The sequence below is a fragment of the Dermacentor andersoni genome, chromosome 5, assembly GCF_023375885.2.
Source record: "Dermacentor andersoni chromosome 5, qqDerAnde1_hic_scaffold, whole genome shotgun sequence".
In the NCBI taxonomy this organism is placed as follows: domain Eukaryota; kingdom Metazoa; phylum Arthropoda; class Arachnida; order Ixodida; family Ixodidae; genus Dermacentor; species Dermacentor andersoni.
Genome location: NC_092818.1, coordinates 191,588,084 through 191,604,566, shown reverse-complemented (window position 1 = coordinate 191,604,566; position 16,483 = coordinate 191,588,084). Strand labels below are relative to the sequence as shown.

Below are 16,483 nucleotides of genomic sequence, written 5' to 3'. Positions count from 1 at the left end.
ATAGTGCAATTACAGAAACTTCCTGATATTGTGAATACCAGGATGTGAAAACTGTTTGATAATAATGCTGACAAAACTGTACAATATTCATGAGCTATGATAGAGATATTTGATATTCTATTTAATTCGTATTCGGTCTCAACAACAAAAAAAAAAACATGCTGCTATTCGCACACCCGTATACATTGTCAAGAAGTGGCGCGGTCCGTTCACCACTTGCGTGGCGCCCTCAGCGTATAGCCACGCCACAGGTTACGCTGAGAGCACCACGTGCGGGCTGCGATATCGCCCCAGGTGCATCTTTCCTGCACCACGTGGTAGGTGTAGTCGAACCTGCCTTCGAACCACTCGTCTGAAGGCCGCATGCGCAGGACATTCTTTATTTAAAAAAGCGCGCCGTTGTGTCCCTCGTGTGATGACATTGTTAACTCAATTTGTATTTGTAGTCGCTTTACCAACCTCAAAGGTTGGTAAAGTGAGATTCCTTAGTGAGATTCTGTAAGTAACTTTTGTGTTAGTGCATTTGGGGCATGTGTAGGTAATAATGTGTACGTTTTTTTATATTGTCATTATCTCACTTCCTTTCTTTCGCCCCTGACCATCTAACCTGATTTTGCGTGCACGACATGTCGCTAAGGCGACCTCTCCAAACATAACTGAACTTTGTCATTCTCTCTCAAAAGTTGTCACAAATTACTCCGCATGCCTTTCTATGCAGCTCTACATGGTGTCCAGCGGCCGCTGCATCTACAATGGCAGGGTCGACGAGCTCATTCCGTTCCTAGCACAACGTGGCTTGCACTGCCCCGAGTATCACAATCCCGCCGATTACAGTAAGTTGCAAACAAGGCAAACTCGAAGCCCGTGGTCATGGTACCATGATCTTGTGAAGCTTCGTAATGAAAGCAGCCAAAAATAAAAATCGCGATATTCGAGATCCCAGCGAACATACGGCAAGCTTTGCTCAACGTCTGCGTGTTCTTTGCAAGGGTGGCACAGCATCATGGCTCAGTTCGATAGAGTAAACTACGGAATGACGGCTTACGTGCTTTATCGTCATCCATCTGTCGTCGGTTGTTCGTGCAGACTTCGTATAAAATCTCGAAGCTGCTGCCCGCGCGGAACCGCAGCCTGGCCGCCTGCTGGCCCACTTGTGAAGCTTTGAGTTTCCCGAGACCGTAGATATTGATAAGGACATTCCTACTCATTTTCGTGAGCCCTGGAGTGCCTATTCTTTCCGGCCACTGATATAAGCAGTAGTTTCATTACCCATCACGGTTGTTTCAAAACGTTAAGTAAAGATTACACGTTCGCCTGGGGCCTCCTATTATTGCCGTCACAATGCATAAGACGGCCGATGACGTTGTGTGCGATGACTGAGATCATGGTTCAGTGTTCGGTTTCCGCTCTTCCCACGTTGCCAGAGAGCGGGGCTCGATCTCTGACCCCGTGGCCATTTTATTTGACCATCTCCATCGTATGTTTTGCGTAAATGCAGCAAGCAAATGCCAGGTTTCTTTATTTTTCTTTTCGCAGTTCCCACCCCCAGTGTAGGGTAGCAAACCGGATGCTGTTCTGGTTGACCTCCCTGCCTTTCCTACCCTTGTTTTCTCTCTCTCTCTTTTCGCAGTTTGTGAGATAGCTTCGGAAGAACACAGCGACCACTGCGAAAGACTAAGCGCCGAGTTTCGGATTCCACTTAGTAGCGCCGAACAAGGCGTCGATTACAGCAGCACGACTATTTATGGCGGAAAAGTCATGACGGAACAGGTGAGCCATTTACTAATATGGATAATAATTGCTATACGTCCGACACTTTCACCGAGTGCTGTTAGCGCCGCACATGCAATGCAAATTTCAAGGAACGTACAACTTAATCTCATTTAACACCTCACTTCGCTGCGGCTTGCTAATCATTCGTAGTAGCTGGAAGCAATGCGGCTATTTTTATATCTGAGTGCCAAATGTTGCCAGCATCCAAATCATCCCTGGTAGCTTTTACTTTATTCACGTGCGGCTGGAGTTGTGATGGAGGTCATGTTGCCGGAAATTGACGGCTTCTTTGCCATGGTGGGGTTGATATAGAGAATAATCGCTGCTCAAACATGCAAACCGAGTTGTGATTGCATGCCGCGAATTATTGTGAATGCCAAGTGCGCACGTAAATTTGAACGGCGTAAATTTGAAACGCCACTTTAATGCAATAGCAACCACACGGATTCTCGAGGATCATTCGTGACGTCGCGGGCGCCACCACCGCCATGCTCTCCCGGGTGCGACAGCGCATGCGTTTCGGGGGCGCTAGGTGGCAGGCACGGTTGCAGGTCACGTGATCTGCTGAGTACACGGAGGCGGGACGAAGCGAAATGGTAAAAAAGAAGCGGCAGCACCATGGAGGAAGGAAAAGAAACTGAGGAGGGGTCCTGACGTCACTCTTTGTGAAGCTAAGTGAAGTCGGAAGTTTGCGTTGCTCCGGCGTCATGTCGGGCCAGTTCTCCTCTCTTGTTTACATTTCTCGCGAAACCACGCCGCCCGGCGCGCAACCGGGCTGCTCGGACGCGCGCGCTCCGCGGCAATCCTAAAATGTTGTCTCATCACATTACGGTTGCCGAAGTCTTGTTGAAAAAAAGTTCCTAATGAACTTCGCAAATTGGGCCATGAAGTCGAATCCACTGCTTTTACCGGCTTTTACGAAAATAAACATGCGTTATAAGCCCAGCCAACCTAACTGTTCTCATCAACCGCAGGTACCGGCTGCTGGTCAGTTTGCGCGTGTTTCTTTTTTTTTTTTTCAAAGATCACCTTTACCGCTCCCTTCTACTTACTTTTCTTTGATTGGACTTCCTGGGGCTCTCAGACGGACTTGCGAACTAGACGTCTGGCGGTAAGAAAAAAATGTACGCATTCTCACAGCACTGCAAGAATGCACTGGACACACGTACGACAGACCGACCCATTTGCGATCCATCTGGAGTTTATGAGCACAAACACACATTCTCGCTGTGTATTGAGGAACTGTTCTGCTTTATTGAACAAATTTCGGGTGGCCACGCATCCCTACCACAGCGCGCCGGCGAGGAAGCAGAACGTAATTTTTGACTCCGTGTTTAGATGCATTGACTGCGGCCCGAGTTGCCTTCTTCCCACGGTAAGGGAAACTTCACGGAACCGAAGTGTTGCGATAGCCGGCGCACGGTGCGGAACACTACGCGCGTAGACCCGGCCTACGTGCGACCATGGAACAGCCGTTTGATGTGTTCGCAGGCTTACGTTCTGTGGAGCCTTACTAACTCTTGCAGTGCATCCGCTAACCTTCACTTGCCTGCGCTTCTCGCGCGCACAGATAATCTAGATATACCTACGGCAGGGAGGATTCGTTCCTTAAAGGGCCCCTCACCAGGTCTGGCCATTTTGAGCTGACAAGCGCAGAGCATACAATGCGCTCCAACGATCGTGTTTCCAAAGAATTGCATCGCTACGCGCCGCGGAAAGGCCTGAAATTTCAATCCGAACGCCGTTACCCTCTTCACTCGCGGCGAATCCTCCCGGAAAGGGATGGTGACGTAGTCGGGCTCCTGCGCCTACGTAATCGTGTCCGCAGTGTGTCGTCGCCCGTGGTGACGCGTGACATCGAGAATTATTCAAGACAACATCTGTTATCTGTGCGATCTGTTGCTTGAATCGACGAATTGAAGTTTAGAAAAATAATAAAACACACAAACGGAATGTCTGCGTGTTTTTTTTTTTTTTTTTTTACTTCGCACCGAAGCAAGAGAGGTGTACTTCCGCTTCGTCTGCTTGTTCCCACGGTCGTGCGGTCACGTGCGTAGGTACCGAAACTATGCCATTTTCTACCGTGTTCCAGCGCGTGATCACGCTCTGCGATCCCTTTGTTCTGCCTCAGTATTCGTGTAGCACTGAATTATACCGGTAGTCATGTTTCCTTGTGCACAGCGCGCTGCGCGAACGAGACAACAGCTCGCGCGCGGCGCGGTCAGCGGAAATGCATACCACAGGAAAAAAGAAATGAAGGCGGGGCCTGTGACGTATGTTTGACTTCGAGCCTCTTAAAAATTAGGCGGTGAGTGAAATTAGAAGCAGAAACAAGGAGCTCCGTTAGTCTGTCTGGTTCCCCTGTATCCCCTGCCTCTTTGCATGTCTTATAGTCGTGTTGGTGATGTGTTTTTCCCTTAATTGAATTGTAAAATTTATAGTGGCTTCAAAACCATCAAGTGCACATGTTTTATTTGTTCTTCTGTCTGAGCTAGAATCATTACATGGATGCCGAAATAATTTTTTTATTATCAATAATTTAATCTTTATGTTCGCTCTGGAAGTCGGTGTAAGATGCTTTATCTTTGTTATAGTGTTCTGGACTGATGTTCTTTAATGTGCCAGCTGTGCTAATTTGCTGTTTGCTGGTCTCAAATATTTTGCTATGCATAACCTGTAATAACTGGATTTTCATCTTTATTTCTAATGTTTTTGTAGCATATTGTATTCCCGGCAATCTTGTATTATTCCTCTATGATATATTCTCACTGAAGGTTTACAGTACTTGTACATATAAAATAAATTAAGTATCGCGTATTAGAAGGCTGAAGAGCGCGTTTCCGTTTTGCGTTTCAGTCGAAGGAAACGTGTGCGTAACGCATAAGTAGTAAATATATGTAATTTAGTGGTGTTATGCCGACGAAACAAGGGTGCATTGTGAAAGTATGTTTACGTGCAATATGCAGTTCCTTATAAGTTTTAAGCTATATTTACTGCGCTTTTGACCCAGGAAAGAGCAGAGCAGTACCGGATGTACTCGTTTAAAGTCAACCAGTTCCAGCAGTTCCGGACGTTGCTCAGGAGGTGCTGGTTATCGATTATACGAAATAAGGTGCGTATTTGTAAGCTTCATGATCTGGATCGAGCGGCCGCGAGCATATCTACGCCACACTTCAGGTCGCGTTTTTCTGTCTACATGTGCTATAGCATTTCAGTGTGGATTATGCTCATCATACATGGGCGTGGCACATAATAACGTTCATAAACGAAACTGAATATCACAGGCAAGGTATACTGTGCAGGTTGTTTGGTACGAACACAAAACAGTGCTCCTCCATCTGACACAAGGAAAAATAAAATAACGCAGAGGCGGAGAGCACAATTTTTTTTACACTTAAACAATTTTTTTATGACTTGCGCTGAATTCTCTAACTAGCATCATTTTAAGCAGTAGTACTTATGTACAAGAACTGAGTCTAGGTCCGCCATAATAACGCATGATTTGGCTATCGAAACCTGGAGAAGCGAGTGCAGGCTGAAGTCAGGGGCAAGATCACATTTTAAAACCTTCTTTCCTAGCCCTTCCGAACTTTCCAGGACAATCACGCGTGCACGCAAGAACCAGCAGGTTCGCGATAAGCAATAGAATGGCATCATAACCTGGAGCAGGTCTGTAAGAATATTGCTCTGTTGATGAATGCCCCAAATGTATTGGCGCAGGTGGCGACCATGTTGCGTGTGCTGGCGTACGCGGCGTTTGCGGTGATGTCCATCGTCCTTTTCTACGACATCGGCAGCCGCGCCACCACGGTGGTGCACAGCGTGAAGCTTTACTTCGTCGTGGTCTGCATCTGCGTCGTCCAGACTGTGTTCCCTTCGACAGTTGTGTGTGCGTACACCAGCAGAGAGACGCCCATCATGCGGCTGAACTCTCGATCGACCACTTTCACTCCTTGGCGGAGCGTAATTCAAGTAGCGTGTTGCCTCAATGCCTGATCTCAGGGTTCCTAAGGTCTGACGGCCTATATAATAGACTGAGAAAGTTGCTTACTGTATGCCGCTGGATTGCGTCCGTGCTTGCGCGCTTCCCCTCATTCTCTCTTATTGCGATATCGATTATTTGGACGCTCGAGGCGCATATCGGCCGTCGCTGTCGCCGTGAGGTTCTGTATAAAGTTCAAGGGCGATAAAATCACCGTCGCGCGCCCTCGCCTGTATGTGCGAGTGCTGTATGTGAAGGAGATAACCCGCGTGGAAGTTCGACGACTTGATAGTTGAGTGCTATCGTCCTTGCGAGTGAAAGCTCTTCAGGTGGTAGCTGGGTCCACGTGTGCTAAGTGCGCAGGAGATGCAATGTGAAAGAAAGGCACGGAAAAAGTGGCTCTTGTTGGCGAATACACCGTTTATGGCGTTCTGCCGAAAAAGATAGCTGAAAAGAAAAACCTCCCCAGCGGCGTGTGAATATACGTGAATATCGAGCTCAAATTTTGAATCATGTATAGGCCGCTACAGCAGTCCGCTTACTCGCCAAACAGATGCTCTTCGGCGGGCAGTTCTATTTCACTGGCTTAGCGTTATCGTCAATACCCCTCACAATTGGTTTGTCGGTCAACGCAGTGGCTGATCACAGGCCAATTATACATTTGTTATAGGCGCTGGGTATGTTGTATTTCTTTATCGACATAAACAAAAAAGAAAACAGCACGGAACGGCGAGATCGGATTTCTTCTAATTGGTGGCTCACGTAAGGTATTCCTTGCTAAAGGAGACAACAATGGCCAGTGTAGTCTCTTAAAACATTCATGTGCCCTCCGTGCCTTTCTTCGTTTTTTTTTTCTTCCTGCTTTTCTTTTCTTTCTTAAGGTGTATACGCAAGATTAACAATGCTCACACCGAGGGCTTGCTACATTTATGAATAAATGCATTACACTGTCGTCAAAATGTCATTCTTGTATCTAAATATCTGAAGGAGGTGTACTTTAACTTTGCTGTTAAACGTTGATTAAAATAGATCGACCTATTGATGCATCGTGTATTTTCTTCTTATTTTCCTTACAGTTCCGGTGGAGGTGTCCGTGTTAGTCAGGGAGCAGCGAAATTGTTGGTACGGTCTCAAGATGTACTACCTGGCATACTACTTCGCAGAACTGCCGTTTCTCGTGAGTCAGAAGTGCTCTGCACAAACCCACTCCATTTTCTTTTTCTTGTATTCCACTACGAAGCAGTCAGCAACATTTCACTGCCCATTCGATGAAAAGTCAAGCAACCATACTTTCGAAGACGTGGACGGTATACTCGGGCTACAGTTACAATCCCACGTTTTGTTTAACCGTCACATCAATCTCACTTTTGTTTCGGCCTACCGGTTCACTGGACTACTCCATTTTGTATAGCCTCGGGAACGTTCTTGTCCATATACACAGTCTCGCATTCGTAGCGTTAGTTTGCCGAAAGTCTGAGTATGCCTCTTCCATCTAGGATTAGACGACACTTGCGTTGCTGGTGCTGTTAACGTGCGGTAAGCACCATACGTTGCATTTGAGCGGAGCACCCTCATTACACTAACGTTGCAACTCAGAAGCGTATTTCGCTATTCTACAGATCGTTACACCGCCCATTTCTTCATGACGTCTTGTTCCAGAAACCCACAGCAACGTTTCCACGCCGCGATCACCTTCACAGACCTCGAGCCGTGTGTCGAAAGGGCAGCTCGCAAAGCCATTTAAACAGCGCACGATTCTAAAATGGGACTCTTTTCAATCGCGCATCACCACTGAGCCTTTTGTTACAAAATTACAAAAGCTGATGCATTCTATTAGCAATATCTACTCCGGTGCGCAGTTTGTTTTACTGCAGTTACTTTTTTATGTAAAGCTACGACATGTGCCGTATATTTTGGCGCATAATCTCTCTGCTTCTTCGCTTTTACTGCTCTGTGATAAGTTTAGCATGCTTCATATGTTCTGTTGCAGGCCATGTTTTGTAAAAACTGCACTCAAATGTTCTCCGCAACGCTACGTCCACGCATAACCGATATTGCCACCATCTGGAAGTGCACAGCATGGGAAGATATTCGACAACTTAAGATGTATGTGACTGGAGCATTTCAGAAAAGGTTTCAGTTTCGTTCCACTTGCACTGATGTAATGCCGTAGTTTTAGTGGTGGCGACAGCTCATGGCTCGTATGGCTTGCCGGTTGATGATTCTGCAAACTAATCTGTTCTGGGACCTTTGGTGGTCATCAACCTCTGGGCCCTGTGTCAAGGCTTCTAGAGCGTTACCACTTGCTGGTGCACCCTAAGGAAGAGGAAGTTCAACAGGAACAGGGTGTCCATGTGTGGAGAAACCAGAATCGACATCAAAGTCCAGAGTTGAGCAACCTGTCGCTCTCACCGCTTCTCACTTTGGGCGACACTGCGAACTCAAACAAAATAGAATTCCGCGATTTCATAGTGCCCAATCATTCAAGGGGCGTAACAATTCACTTCAGCACGAATAACTGCGATGGTCACAAAATAGTTGGCAGCCCATTACTAATCTTGTGTTAGTTACAGTTGGTATTACAGAACATCTACTGTGCTACTGTCAATCTTTTGTAAATGAAGGACATGACCTCTGCATAGCTCTTAATCAGTTAAATATAAAATCGTTCACTTTGAAGAAGATCTTGGGACCATGTCCTCGCATATCGCAGCTACAAAAAAACCACAGAAGCGCTGCTGCGATATTTGAAAGCTACCGGATTGAGTCACCGTCTGTGATCCGGACTGAGTGAGCGAACGATATCCCCAGTGGACTTTCTCTTCTTCTTTTAATCTCTCCGCCCCCTTTTCCTTTTCCCCTGTGTAGGGTAGCTAACCGGGCTCCGTCCTGGTTAACCTTCCTACCTTTCATTTATCCTTTGCTCTCTCTCACTTTGGTAAATGACACTAGGACAAAAAAGAAGGAACGACAGGACTTCACTCGCTTTTGCGTAGCCCCGCTCTAGAAAAGCAAATCCTGGCCGTCCAGCGTGCCCGTGACCGGGCCGGTGGGCTAGACCTGCCGGTCCCGACGTGGGACTAGCTGGGTGCGCGACGAGTTCGCGTCCTCGCCGGACCTACAATAAAGTTTATTCACTCACTCACTCACTCACTGCACGTGTTTCCCTTCTTTGTCCTCGAATAGTCGCGATACCAAAATATCAGCTGTAAAACCACGCCAAATCGCCCACTTTTGGCCACATCCTGTGTTCGCAGCCGCGCGCTGGAAGACTGTTTCTTTCTTTATTATTTTCCTAAAATGACTTGTTCTTTCCGTGTATATATATATATATATATATATATATATATATATATATATATATGCACATGTCGGTTCACTGCCTGCAGGTGGTTCCCGTATCGTTGTACATGGGCGCAATCTATTACCCGACAGCGCAACCACAGGAATTGTGGCGCTTCGCCGCCATGCTACTGTTCTCCATCCAGCTGTGTGGCGTTTCACAAGCCATTGCGCTCTCCGTGTCAGCACTCTGCACCGTGCAGGTAAATGTTACATCTCTCAGCAGACCCACTTCTCCTCCTTGCCTATTCCTTGCCTGTCATGCATAATCTGTCTCAGTGTAATGAACACCGACTAACAGACATAATAGCCAGAAGTGCCTGGGTGTGCCTCACTCGACGTTGGACAATCTTGTCATAGCAGAAGCGATGGAACCACCTATCCAAGTTGTTCGCGTCCAAGAAACGTGTCGCCACTTTCTCCGTCTGTCACCGCGGCACGAAAATAATCCGCCAGGAAGCAAACTTATGCAGAACAGTGGCCTTATCTGTGATACGGTGCGAGCACTGTAGAGTTAACTTCCCCAAGAATACCATACCAAACGGCCGGGCATTAATCCTAGATGGCTGAAGGCTGACGACGCCTTCAATGTTGCTGAACCAGGAACTAGTGTAGAAAAGAAATTTTCGACTCATCCATTGGAGACAAAATTTCTGTCTCTACTACGTATGAGTCGACAGCAGGAAAACCACAAGTTTGTCTTCACAGATGCATCAAGTCAGTCAGTCCAACTGCTGCATTTTACGTCCCAGCGTGTGAAGTAAAGAAAAGTTACCGTCTCTCTCACAAAACATTATCCAAATCAGCAGAACTATTTGGCATTTTACAAGCTGCAGCATTTGTGGCCAAACGTACACGTAGTCAAATTGAGGTAATCTACCCGGTCTCCAAAGCAGCCCTGGAGACACTATTACAACGCTATTTTCATGGTGACAACCCCTCGGTTTGCTACGAAATTAAGAGAGTATTGACGCTCGCTTCTTATTCTGGCTATCAGATCCGTTTAGAATAAATCCCAAGCCACATTGCAATAACGGGAAATGAAGTGGACAAAATGGCTGCTGCGGCGCATAATGTGAACTCACACCTGGGGTCCTATAACATAAAACTATTCCAATATGTTTTTATTCCAATCTCTTCACGTCAAATTTTTTTAACCTCTGACCCAAAGATCGGGCGGTCACCAGCAGAGTTGTCTGAACGGGCTAATCAAACGTTCATCTCGTTCATAGGAGATCAATTTTGTTTGCTTGAAAAACGAATAACATTGCCTAAACTCAGCGGCTTGTCTTATCTAATTGGCTCACAAGAGGCGAGGTGCACGCTCAAGTGCAGAGGGATTCTATGGGGCCGAGCCACCGCACTGAAAATCGATAACCGGATCAAGAGGGGGGTGCCGGCGTCTGCGGTTGGTCCGCATTCCCTTACTTAGCTTGCGGTGGCTCGTCGAAAATCGCGGTGGCATGCAACGGAAGCTTAAGAATGACGCTGAAACGGATCCTCAGCAAAGAAGAGTTGGCAGAACGAGGTCGTAAACGTTCCGAAAGTGCTCGAGAACGTTACACTGCCACGAAAAAAGTTTTATTATACGCAATTAAACTCATGCTCTCCGGCCAGTGCCTGAGCGATCGGCGGCAGTCATCTTTTATTCCTATCGGGACGGGGCAGCCCGCGGCTATTCAGAAGAAAATTCAGTTTTGTTCGGCATATTAATGCATTTTTATCGCGTACACGTCACTTTGACGCGTGTGTTTTCGCGGTTTTGTGACGTCGCGTGACAGGCCCGTAAAGTGGGCGCAGCCCGAAAACTTTTGACCAGTAGCCGAGGGCTAATGGTGAAAAGGGGTCGAATCAGAAATAACTATTTTTCTTTTGTTCGATCAAATCATGCATAATCAGATGTGTACACGTCATATAAGATGAGTAGCTATCACGGTTTTCGTGACTTCGCGTGACAGACAGTTTAAGTGGGGATGGTCCAAGAAAGCTTTTGACCAATCGTGGAGGGCTGATTGCATAATTGGAATAGAAAAGTTTGGAATAGTTTTACGTTATAGCGCCCCTGTACCGTTCGCTCTATCTGACGCCCAAACAGCACTTCAGGAACTGAGGCGCAATTATCAAAGACCACCTGGTTCGATGAGCGAACAAAATCGTCTTTCTAGCACATTATTGACCCTTTGTTAAGTTTTTCATTAAATATCATGATGGAACGAGCTTTAGATGCGCTCTTGCATTGTGTACGTCTCGATGTGGCGTACACGTTCCGTTTTTTATGTCGCATACGGAAAAGACCCTCTTCAGACTGTGTACGCTTTGACACCCGGAAGCCTTTGTAGTAGAACTTTCCCTCAACGAATGTCCACAATTCAACCAACATCGAGAGAAACTTCGGGATAGTCTGGACGCCTTAGATAGACGTCCATATTTTGCAAAAAACAAATTGCTCGGTGCTTGGTTCTCCATGTCCTTATAAACAAAGATAAGCTGTAAATGCCTTACGTGATTTTCTTGTGAAGAGTGATCTTATTAATCTTTGGGAATAGTGCAATTAAGTGATACGAATTATGCCTCGCAATGCCATAATGACTGGCCTTGTCATACTAGTTGACATTTTGTGTGCTTTGGTGTGCTTTTATCGTACCACAGACTTCTTTTACGCTTTCATTTTAACTGATGCATTTGATTATGAGCTGAGTTATTGTGCTTGTCACAGGTCACACGCTGACTCTGTATTATGCATGCATAGATTTACAGTTTATATCAAGACATTTGCATATTTATGAAGTGAGGGTAGGAAGTTTTACTCTGTGCGATTGTGAAGGCTTCTGACTATATATATATTTTTTCTGTTTATATTGTTCCCTCGCGTATTTTTTAATATGTGTGTGTTAGCTATAATTTTGGGACAGTGGGCTCATCAGTAGTCAAACTTCCCACACAAAGTTAATAAACAACACTTATCCTTACGTTGAATAAATAAATAAATAAATAAATAAATAAATAAATAAATAAATAAATTCGCGCTGCAGGTCGTCATGCTTGCAAAGTAAGCGGGAAAAAGCATGCAAGAAGCGCTGTAGCAAAAAAAAAAAAAAGGAATGCGCGTCATGAATGTAGGCAACGCGATAAGAGCAAAAGAATTGACATTGAATCATTTTAGTGGTAGTGCACTGTGGCTTCGCTCAAACAACCAGTACTATGTGCAGAACAAGTAAAACGCATTAATAATGAAGAAAGGCCAGGAATTTATATTCACGAGAATGCACCAGTTCGGCCCTTTCCACTACATAATTTAACCCCCGTTCTGAATTTTTGCAAGTTATATAAACAAAAATGTTACAAGAAAAGCTTGTTGTGCCAGACGCTAATCACTGTAGCTGTATACGCTCCACATAACCGCAATGATGTGCTTTAGAAACGTAGAAAAAAAAAAGACGGCGTGACTGAACATAGTTTCACGGCAATGGGCTTGTATTGTAAGAATAAGAGGATGACCGTTGCTTTTTCGCAGCCTAAACTACAAACAAGACTATATATACAAAATATTGTGAGAATGCTTGTACCTTTGAACGATACGCGTCTTTTTTAATTGCGTCCGAAACATTACGGGATTCCTACGAATAAGGAACTGTAGTCCTCGCCATCAATATATTATTGGAGGTGCAAGAGGGCTTTACATTGCACAAGAAGAGATTTCTTTCACATGTCTAACGACCTTATATGTACAAGAAACGCTTACACCCACAATTGTGTGCGCGACAAAAACGAATGTCAACTTCAAAAGCATCATTAATTACTCCAACGTGATAAGGTTGACTGAACGCTCTCAAAAGCCATCAGAATGACCAGTTGTTATTTAGAAACTCACAATTCTGAGAGAGGTTTTGTAAGGCCTCAGAATTGGTCTTGACTATTGGATAAAGTTTACGTCACGCTACCAAATACACACACAGTATTTGGAAATAAGGCGTACTTACGTTGTTTTTCTGTATTTTCACCCACAGTCAGCGGCAGCAGTGGCTTTTCCCATCGTGTCTCCGGCGTTCATGTTCTGTGGCGCTTTCGCGCCTCGCCAGATGCTGAAGCCATACGTGAGCTGGCTCACAGAGGTGTCATTTGTCAACCACGCGTACAACGGTCTCCTGGTCTCGGCCTACGGCTATGGTCGTGCCAAGCTTCCGTGCGACGACTTCATATGCGTGTACGACGACCCCGCCGAGCTGCTTCAGATCACCGGGACGGGAGACAGGACAATCCACGAGTTCTGGCTCATTCTCGTTGCGATGGAGGCTGCCATTCGCATACTCGGGTTCTTTCTACTCAGGTTCAGGCTCGCAAGAAAAACATGACGGCACGCACTCTTGGCGAGCATTCTTCCGCCAAATCTGGAGAAACTGTGAGCACGCGCGGTTCTTTCACGGATGGCGAGAGCGAGTTGCCTGCTCTCGGTGTGCAAGCAACGGGGGATGCCGCTAGTCCGCAATGCCCTAGTCAACGCAGCCCTGCCGACTAAGTGCGCGCTCTCGGTGGCGTGCTCTTCGAGGAGCGACGAAGGAGACATTAGATGAGAGCGACGTCAGTGTAATGGATCATCTGTACAGCCCTCCATACCGATGCCTATGTGTTTTCTCCTGGCAACTGCATATTACTCGTTAATATAGCGCGCTGGTAAGGACAGGCTATCGGACGATGTTTACTCTCTACCTTGCTTCGAGGCCATTAATGGTGCCTCAAGCGAGCCAGTGCATGCTTGGTTTGTGTTTAATGAAATCGGCTTAACGGTTGCCCAAGCAAGGCATTTCCAGATTTTGTATGCTTACGAACAGTGAAATTGGAATACGTGCCCAAATAAGATCATTTAGGCATGGGCCTTATTGCTCAGAACATTTCATAGGCATATTCTCTGCTCTCCTGCTGAATAGGATGGTAATCTTTCAAAGACAATCTGAAGAGGCAGAGTTGCATATTTAACTGGTAGGAAAATGCCCAGAACCAAGGACATGGTTAATGCCGGCAAACAACTTGAAGCTTGCTGAGTTTGATGTCATCAGCGGCAGCAGTAGCATGGTAGCACAGATGGCCGAACACAAGAACAAAGAAGGAACAATACGAGGTACTTATTTTCACTTGACTTAGTGTTGTCACTCTGTGTATCATATTCATCACAAATCACCGGGAGCAGCATGCCAGGCGATCAGCCAGGCTAACATCTCCCGCTTCATTAAACTCGGCATGGCTGCGATAACGTAAAACTGTTCAATTCCGAGATTATTCGATTCTCCAGATGTCAAATTCATGTGATCGTCGACGGGAGCGTTTGCGGGTACTCTCAACGTTTTTTGAACAGCCCAAGCAAACATTTCCCTCGTTTAAACAAGGCCCCTTTTGTTTGTTTTTAAAGCAAATGGCACTGCCCACCATGACAGGTTTTTGTTATCTAACCGAGAGACGAGAGGCCAGGCACGTGCTGACGGGGAAAGGATCCCAGCGAGGCGGGAGAGCGGAATGAAAGTATGTCACCGGCGGGTGCATGCTTGCGTCGGCGTCTCCGAATGGCCCTCTTTCCTTTGTTCAGCCGGCGGTGGCTCCTCGTCAATCGCGGCAGTGTGCAACAGGGCGCTGAATATGCTGCCAAAAAAGAGTCCTCGGCGAAAGAGAGTTGGCAGTGCGACGTGGTCTACGCGTCGAAAGGGCTCGACAACGTTATGCGGCCAAGAGGAGTGCCGAACAGCAGCAACGATAGGACCAGATGTTCAGTGCTGAGCGGCGCGAAGCGCCAGAAATCATTTTTCGACTGCTACTGCTAAAAAGTACCTCGTGAAGCACACATACTTCGTCATTGACGTGTGGGATCGGCTGTGGTTACTGTCGGAAAATCACCGTCGATAACGTAGAAATAAACTCACATCGTTCGTTGCTCCACCAAAATCTTTGCCTTTAGTCCTCGAAAACACTACGTAGCAAATTCCTACATGTCTCATCAAAAACTGAAGCAAGATTTCTTCAGTCTTTCTGGTACACCTTTTGCATTTCAGTGGTCCGCGGACATCCACGGTCAAATCAGTGCGATAAGAAAGCTATTAGGGTACCCAGATAATAATCATCAATGGTTTCTGCAGGACCTTAGTTTCTTAGCTTGGCCATACAGCAACCTTATTTTTGACACAAACATTTTGTAACCTTTCTACGCAATAGTGGCTCGAATGCACTTCGAAATAAACGCAAATACTCAGATTTTTTAAGCCGCAGGTACATATGCGGTGGTTCCGCAGCCAATCTGTGTCGTTCAACGCCTGCAAGATGGTCGATTCTAGAAGCCGCCTTTTCTTTACTTTTGCTTGTAACACTGCGAGACGAATGAGGTCACGGCTACCGAGATGCGTTTCTATCGATTGCTGTATTAGCTGCAACCAAGCGGGACACTGCGAAAGAGTAGAACGAGGTGAGCGACACCGTTTTACTTTACTTCGTTGAGCGTAGGCAAAGGCTAAATAAGTGTTCGGTGTTTCACACAGAGAATACATTGTTTCCTGGCGTTTCATTTCGAACTTGATTTTTATTATATTCAAAGAATGGTCATGCGCAAAGACCAGAGGCGTAGCTGGTGGGGGGGAGGGGGGAGAGGCTTATGGGATCTTAGACCCCCCCCCCCCCCCCCGAAACTTTTTCGTGCTGTCATGCACCGCCGACCAAAACAACCCCCCGGCGCCGGAAATCACTCTATATTTTGTGCAAAATGACTTTTTCACGCTCGAAAAGACATTTCAGCGCGAACGTTGCGAAATCGGGCTGAATTTCGCTGCAACGCCGGGAGTCACATAATGAAAGCAGCCCCATCCGAGCAAAAAGTTCCAAGGGCGTTTTGATGGCAAGTGGGCTCTTCGCGGCATCTCGCGGAGGTGGCGGAATCTACGGGGCGCGTGAAATTCAATTCCGAAACTTCATGGGTATAAAGTTCTCATTAACATTTTAAGCGAAAGGTGCCTTGACAATTGCAAAGTCGTGGTTTATATTTTCAATTCGAGCATTTTGTGGGTTTAACGTTGTTTTAAACATTTGACGCCAAAGGTGAATTGACGTTTCTAAAGTCGTAGATCGGACCATACAACTAGACAGCCAAATCAACACAATATCAGACAAGTTGACAAAGCACGCAGCGAGATCCGATGAGACTAAGCGTTGTGGTGGTTGATTTTTGCCGTCATGTCAGAGAAAAGAATATCAACATTTTTTTTCACCTGCGCCAAAGCATCCATGTCAAGACATTAAAGCCAGCAAAGGTAACTACGTTCTTATTCATTTTTCTACTTTGACTTATATTCTCGCGAGGACATATTGAGCCTCTTCATTTTTTGTTCTCGTTACCCGCAGGCTGCCGCAGCC

General features: G+C 46.2%; 1 protein-coding gene across 2 annotated transcripts in view; it reads left to right on the top strand.

Moving 5' to 3' along the window:
- LOC126531754 (ATP-binding cassette sub-family G member 1-like) overlaps positions 1 to 16,483 on the top strand; it is a 221,589-nt gene that overhangs the window by 126,707 nt on the left and 78,399 nt on the right. Inside the window, exons 7-13 of one of the 2 annotated variants that reach the window (XM_050179462.3) lie at positions 719 to 833; positions 1,631 to 1,770; positions 4,784 to 4,885; positions 5,494 to 5,662; positions 6,832 to 6,932; positions 9,145 to 9,300; positions 13,105 to 15,028. In XM_050179462.3, the coding sequence (XP_050035419.1) occupies positions 719 to 833; positions 1,631 to 1,770; positions 4,784 to 4,885; positions 5,494 to 5,662; positions 6,832 to 6,932; positions 9,145 to 9,300; positions 13,105 to 13,449 (1,128 nt within the window). In that variant the 3' untranslated portion in view covers positions 13,450 to 15,028. Of the gene's footprint in view, positions 1 to 718; positions 834 to 1,630; positions 1,771 to 4,783; positions 4,886 to 5,493; positions 5,663 to 6,831; positions 6,933 to 9,144; positions 9,301 to 13,104; positions 15,029 to 16,483 lie in introns of those variants that run through there. The other variant, XM_055071458.1, reaches the window with a different exon arrangement.